Source organism: Pseudorasbora parva, chromosome 7, assembly GCF_024679245.1.
Source record: "Pseudorasbora parva isolate DD20220531a chromosome 7, ASM2467924v1, whole genome shotgun sequence".
In the NCBI taxonomy this organism is placed as follows: domain Eukaryota; kingdom Metazoa; phylum Chordata; class Actinopteri; order Cypriniformes; family Gobionidae; genus Pseudorasbora; species Pseudorasbora parva.
The window spans coordinates 21,382,049-21,389,502 of NC_090178.1; the positions used below are offsets into that span (position 1 = coordinate 21,382,049).

At 39.4% G+C, this 7,454-nt stretch overlaps 1 protein-coding gene across 1 annotated transcript in view; it reads right to left on the reverse strand.

Moving 5' to 3' along the window:
• Nucleotides 1-6,601: 6,601 nt before the first annotated feature.
• Nucleotides 6,602-7,454, reverse strand: part of itga8 (integrin, alpha 8) — a 47,839-nt gene continuing 46,986 nt past the window's right edge. Inside the window, exon 21 of the mRNA XM_067449455.1 lies at nucleotides 6,602-6,607. Coding sequence (XP_067305556.1) covers nucleotides 6,602-6,607 — 6 coding nt within the window. The remainder of the gene's footprint in view (nucleotides 6,608-7,454) is intronic.

Below are 7,454 nucleotides of genomic sequence, written 5' to 3' on the forward strand. Positions count from 1 at the left end.
TTTCTTCTCTTTACTTTATTCTTTCTTGCCTTTATTTTCTGATGACATTGGACATATTGTTGATGCATCCTTTGTATTATTGTGCATTGTTACAAACTTGTATATTATAGACATGTCATCTCTCTTTTGCATTAATAAAAAAAAAAAAAAAAAAAAAAAAAAAAAAAAAAAAAAAAGAGGCGGATGTGTCGGATTCTGCAGTCGAGCGCAGTTGCTCTCCACCGACTGCGCTGAACAAAAGCATGATGGGAAACGACTTGCTGACGACACAGCTTAATGCTTATTGGCTTAAACAACCGTGATGTATAGTTCTTTTTTTAAATGTTTGATTTTAAAAACTCTGATATCATGTTTTAATGTGTGTAAATTATGTGTGAATATTCCCAAACTCTCGGACAGTGCGATCTCTCTGTTGGTTATGTGATTGTTGTCATATTTATAAAAATATATAAAAACATGTATGTAATTAAAGTAAAAATGGTTGATAAACAGGTCTTTCGAATGGAAATAAATAACAAAAACTTTGGGTGTCTTGTTCATAATATTTATTTTCATATAAAAGCAACAGAACTTTAATTACATCCAGTTTATCAGCAACAGAGCGCACGAGTGTGAATCCCGCGATATCCGCAACTGATCTCGCAGGTGTCTGACCCACTACGAGAGGAGAGAACTGTCCGGCTTGCCTGAACTTTATTCACTCCTCCCCTCACTGCAGCCGCCTAGTCTCGCCTTTTTTTCAGGCGAGGCAAGGCGCATCTCAAACAAGCCTAATATTAGGCCGTTAATATTACAGACGTCCTGAGGTAAAATGACACGTCCCCATGTTAATCTAATCCCGTCCGAATAGGGCTATAGAAATACAAATAATAAGCGTGAGTCAAACATTTAAACAAGTTTAAAATTGTATTGCTCTCATGCCGCTCAGTTCAGCCAGCCGCTGTTGACTTCAATTACGAGTATAGCGCACTCTCTATCACTGTATCGGCAAGGAAATACAATATTTTATTGTTATGAATAGAATCTTAGGAATCTATTATTTTGTATGATAGATGTTTTAGGGGGTTTCTCACAATTATAGCAGTCAAATGAGCGTGATCATGGGCGTAGATTACGCGGGGGACGTGTCCCCCTCACTTTTATTAAAATGTATTTTTGTCCCCCGCACTTTTACCTGGTCTCACCGATCCTAGTCGACCCGCTCCGAGCGGGATTCGAACCGGCGTTACCTGCGCGGGTGCGGGCGCGGGCAAGTTAACAGGGACAAGGTCACGGACAAGTGTATTTACATAGAAACCAATGTGAATACATCAAGATTTAAATTCAGAGACAAAAAATAATCTATGCATGATCTGTAATTTTATTCAAATCTAAATATGAGGAGGGCGCCTCACAGAAAGTTCTAAAGTGGATTCGTAATATCCATATATTGTGACAATATATGCTATGTGTGTTTTTTCAAGTCATCTCAATGTAGGCTATTTATTGACAATAAAGTATATCATATGAATAATGCAGCTTTTAATGTTTAGTAGCCTATCTTCTGCTCACCAAGGCTGCATTTATGTAATAAAAAATAGTTAAACAGTAATATTTTGAAATATTATTACAAATTAAAACAGCTTTTTTCCTATGTGAATATAAAGTAATTTATTCCTGTGATCAAAGCTGAATTTATCATCATTACTCCAGTCTTCAGTGTCACATAATCGTTCACTAATCATTCTCATGTGCTGATTTTATAATCAAGAAACATTTATTATCTGTGTTGAAAACAGTTGTGCTGCTTAAAAATGTTGTGGAAACCATGATATCCAACATGTTATTTTTCAGGATTCTTTAATGTATAGAAATTCGATGGACAGCATTTATTTGCATTTATTAAATGAACTATTATCTTTTGTAATATTAAAAATATAACTTGTGATCAATTTAATGCATGTCTGATCAATAAAAGTATTAATTTCCCTCTTTTTTAATTTTACCACAAATGTTTAGATGGTTTCCACAAAAATTAAGCATCACCTTTAGCAGCACAACTGATAATAATCACAAATGTGTGTTGATCATCAGATCCTCATCTGAGAATGATTAGTGAAGGATCATGTGACACTGAAGACTGGAGTAATGATGATAAATTCAGCTTTGATCACAGGAATAAATCACATTTTACTATATCTTCACATAAAGAACAGCATGGTTTACATCAGAATATATATATATTTTTACATTGCATAAAATCTATAGAGTCTTAATGCACAAGTGTTTGTAGTATATAAACCAATCATAACATTGGCATAAAAAATAGGAGAATAATATTATAGATATTAATGGTTATTGTTCAGCAGTGTTTTTGATATCTTGCCCAATTAAAAGCAAGAGATGCGATAAATTATATTGGTCCAAAAAAAAAAAAAAAATGGTATTACGACATTTCGGTCCCCCTCACTTCTGAAAAGATGGCTACGCCCCTGAGTGTGATCATGACTCGTTTCATGCACAGTCGGTCCCTTTTCTGAGTTACATCCGAGGGGGTGCGCATGGACTCCGATAAGATTAAGGCTGTGGTGGATTGGCCAACCCCGGATTCCCGTAAGACCCTGCAGAGGTTTCTAGGGTTCGCCAATTTCTACCGACGTTTTATTCGTAACTACAGCCAACTAGCCGCTCCTCTGACCGCGTTGACCTCCTCCAAAACTTTTTGTATTTTTCCAGAGAAACTAGATTTCTAGTCAAGCAACGGTTCTGGTGGCAGGGGATTGCTCGCGATATTCAGGAATTTGTTTTGCTGTGCTCGGTGTGTGCCGTGGATAAGACTTCCAATTGATGGGTTATTCCAGCTGCTGTCTGTTCCTTCGAGATCCTGGTCCCATATTGCTCTAGATTTTATTACCACCCTTCCAGGGCAAGACGGTGATTTTAACCGTTGTGGGCCGGTTTTCGAAAATGGTTCATTTCATCCCCTTGGCCAAATGACATTCTGCAAAGGAGACAGCGGTGGCTTTCCGATAGACGTGGTTTCCTACAGGGGGCCCCAATTTATGTCCAAATTTTGGCGGGAGTTTTGTAGACTACTGGGGGCCACTGTGAGTCTGTCTTCGGGTTTGCATCCCCAAAGCAATGGTCAGACCAAGCGCGCCAACCAGGATCTTGAGAGAGTGTTGCGATGTTTGGTCTCTAAGAGCCCTTCCTCCTGGAGTCAACAGATTCTTGGGTTGAGTATGCACATAACTCGTTACCAGTGTCGGGCACAGGCCTATCTCCGTTTAAGTGTAGTTTAGGGTACCAGCTACCCATTTTTCCCTGTCTGGAATCCTAGGTTGTGGTCCCCTCCGCTCACGCATTTGTCCAGAGGTGTCGTCAGACCTGGAGTAGAGACTGTAAGACTCTACTCCGGGTGGGAGAGCGCACCAAGACCCAAGCCGATCGCCACCAGTCTAAGCCTCCCGTCTACGTCGTGGGTCAAAAAGTGTGGCTAAGAACATTACTTTGTGGTCCGTCAGGAATAAATTAGCCCCCAAATTTATTGGCCCGTTCACAGTCACCAATAACCGGTGACTGTTCGCCTAAAACTGCCTCCTGCGTACAGGAGGATACATCCCGCATTTCATGTTTTCAAATTAAAGCCAGTTTTTTATTCCCGCATTAACCCGCCTGTCCTGGTTACCCCACCGTCACGTCTCGTTGTTGGGGAACCTACTTATTCGATAAATCGGATTCTGGACTCAAGATGGAGGGGACTTGGATTTCAGTACTCATCGTACCGGAGTCCCTTCTCCTGCCGATTCGGATAGCCCATTCAGCCCTGCGTCACAGCCCGGCGTGCTCTCTCTGCCTGCCCGCTCTGCTGGTGCCTGATCTACAGCCTGCCTGTCCTATTGTGTTCCTGAGTATTCGTCTCGCGTCTTCCAACGAACTGTTTATGTTCATTCTGAACTTGAGTATAATAAACTCTTTAATTTTTGCAACTGGATTCTCTGTCTCTTTTCCACCAGCGAACGTAACAGGATTTTACCTGAACGGCAGAGGTGGACAGTAACTAAGTACATTTACTCAAGTACTGTACTTAACTACACTTTTTGAGTATCTGTACTTTACTTGAGTATATGTTTTTCTGGAAACTTTGACTTTAACTTCACTACATTTGAAAGAAAAATATTGCACTCCACTACATTTCTATCAAGGTCCTCAACGTCGAAAGACGTTTCTGTAGCAGCTTTGAAAGTCAGTGGAAGATTTTTTTCTTCTTTAAAAGGTGTTTGGGTTTTTGGGTCTATCAGGAATAACTCTTGTAGGGTCACGTGAAGTTTAATGATTTCCCAGCATTTTAGATGTGAGAATTTTAGATGTGTATCAGTGTATTGGTTTCGGGCATTCAGCCTTAAAGTGACAGCAGCTTTGTAAAAAGTATTTAAATTAGTTTGTTAGTTGTATGCTAGTATGTCAGATGGAGTATCACTCTGGCTTAAACCATCATGATGGCATAGTGTGCATTTAGGCCGTGTGTCCACCAAAGCGTTTTTAGCCAGCTGAAAGCGATAGGCGCTCTGCTGAAAACGAAATATTTGCTGTTTGAAAATACATGTCTATACAATTTCGACAAAAAAAAAACATTTCAAATGTGTTTAATTTCAAATGTTCTATATTCAACATTTAAAAATTAAAATTCAGAACTATGTAAAGTGCAACATAATATTACATTTTGTTAGATTACACTTTTTTATACACACACAGATTTATACAATTCAAATTCAGATCATTTTGTCATATTTCTAGCTCCATATCTTTCAACATCATCAGTGGCAAAAAGAGAAGTTTCTCAAAAACTTTTAAACATGGAAATGTATTTATTAAGTTTTATAATACAGACTGTAGAATGGAACAAATAATGGCCTGCTGTGAAGAGAGTGTAAAAGCACCAATGTACAGGACCGGTAGGTTAAAGCATTTCTCCCAGATCAAGTTACCTTTCCTTGCATTTTTAAAACTGAATAGGACACAAAAAACAAAACTGACAGGAAACCAAAAGATATAGCAAATGGGTGGTGATCAAGAGGAGGAGACGTACATTATCATATTCTCCTCAATGCATGTTTAAGAAAGATCAGTGGACATTGAGGGCCAGAGTTGAGAATGCCTGACCTTAATATCTCAAGGGGTTAGTTCACCCCAAAATTAAAATTATCCCATGATTTACACTTGCATCCATCCATCATAACTGCTCCTCACGGCTCTAGGGGATTAATAAAGGCCTTCTAAAGCAAAGCGATGCATTTGTGTAAGAAAAATATCCATATTTAAAACTTTATTAAGTACATCTAGTTCTAACTTAGAACACACAAGCAAATAAATAGTATGTAGTGGAAAGCACATGTCCTGTTAAGCAAATGATATGATATTGGAGTGTCCCAAGTCCTCAATCACCATATTGATCAATCCCTTGCACTAGATATGCATTATTATATACATTGTGCCATGATTCACCTTCAAAGGGATTTCTGTAGTACTCGAGCAGTAAAGAGTTCTAGCCATATTCGCTCAGCCCTACAGTACAGGGCAGAGTCCTGCAACGGGTCGGGTACCCGCGGGTATCCGCGGGTACCCGCATAAAAGTGGCTAAAACGGGTGGATTATGACATTTATAAAATTCACGGGCGGGGATGCGGGCGGATAATTAACTCTGTGCGGGCGGGTAGTGGCGCGGATGGGCGGATGAAAAATATGTGCAATATTTCTGTGGCAAAGTGAACGCGAGAGCGAGAGAGAGAGAGAGACCAGGGCGTGATTGTGAATGAGCGTCACCTGCGAGCCACACCGGTCTCGAGTCCTCTGAGGGAGCTCGGAAGCATATAAGGACGAGAGATCACCAGACCTGGATTTGACGTTGAGTTGTGTTTATGTTTTATTATGCGTGTGCGCATGGGAGATGTCCATGAAGGGCTACTCACGTTACTTTCGTTTTGTTTGGTTAAAGTCTTTTAAATGTTCGCTGGTTCCCGCCTCCTTCTTCCCCCATCCAACATATTGTAGGCTATTACAATTTCTATGTCCAAATTACCATTACACATACACGCAACAATGATATACCATTTGACCCATCACGTCACCACCACTGCGACATTGAAACTTTAGTTGATGCCTCTCGTAGCGCAGAAGGAGCGAGCGTTGCAGGAGTAGCAATGGATGAAGTAAAAGTAAAGCTGGTGAGTGGAGTAGCTATATGAAATTGTTGACAATGAGTCTTTAAAGGCACTTTTGCCTGTTTCATTAGCCCATTCATGACGCTGTTGATGTTGAGAGAGGTGTAGGATAAAAAAATAAAGCATTTTAATTTGAATGTTTTAGCGTGTGTGATTTATCGCGGGCACGGGTCGGGTAACGGGCCAAATATTAACGGGTCTGGGCGGGTACGGATTTAATTTTGAAATTTTCACGGGTCACGGGTCGGATCTGGTTCTAAACCTTGCGGGTACGGGCGGGGGCGGGTCTCCAAAAATGGACCCGTGCAGGACTCTGGTACAGGGTCACTTTGTAGAATCAACCGGAAGAATAATGCAACAATTCTAATACATGAAGAATAGTTTCAAATTTCATTTTTATTTCAGATCTGTGTAAAATAGACAGGGGTGCATATCACAATACATCATTCATGGACTGAAATATTGATCATATCCTTCCAAAGGAGAAAATATAACAAGATGTGGTTCTTGTATTATTAGTCCATATGTATTGAAAGAAACTGGTGGGCACTGATTCCACATGAAAGAAAAGAAAATGTTATTTTGTCATTAACATGCTCTGAATGCAACATGTTAGAGCAGCAGTCAGTAAAATGACCAACAGATGAAATAAATGTGCATACGCCACCTAACATTATCTAGCTATGCATTTGGAGCGCTGAAAGACAAAATATTTTTGTTCCCTTTACTTTGGAAAAGAAATATTCATGACAAATAAGTACTTTAACTTTATATACAAAACAACCTGAACCTCAGGTTTTAAACATTTTGGAGCCAGTGTACACACAAATTATCAACTCAAAAATGTCCCATTATTGCACATGTAATTTATATCTATTCATCCCCCCTCCCCCAGCTTTGTACTTACTGAACAATTCATTTAAAAGCAACTCATTTACAATATGTAATCAGTACACTCAGTGACAAGGCATGTGTGAGGCTTTGCTGTGAAACTACATTGTGGGCTGATGCAAAGCACCAGCTCTGTAAGAATAAAGACTATAGTCGGCCACAGATCGCAGAATTTACCACTACACCTTTATCATTATCAATAAGCTGCATTCTTATCGGTAAAATTTGGTTCTTTTTATGACAATCCATAAGTATGTACATACTGTAGGTGACATGATTTGTATGCAGCACAATAAACTTTGTATACAGTATGTGACATTTAAAGTTTTATAACATTCTGTAAAAAAATGGCCATATATACAC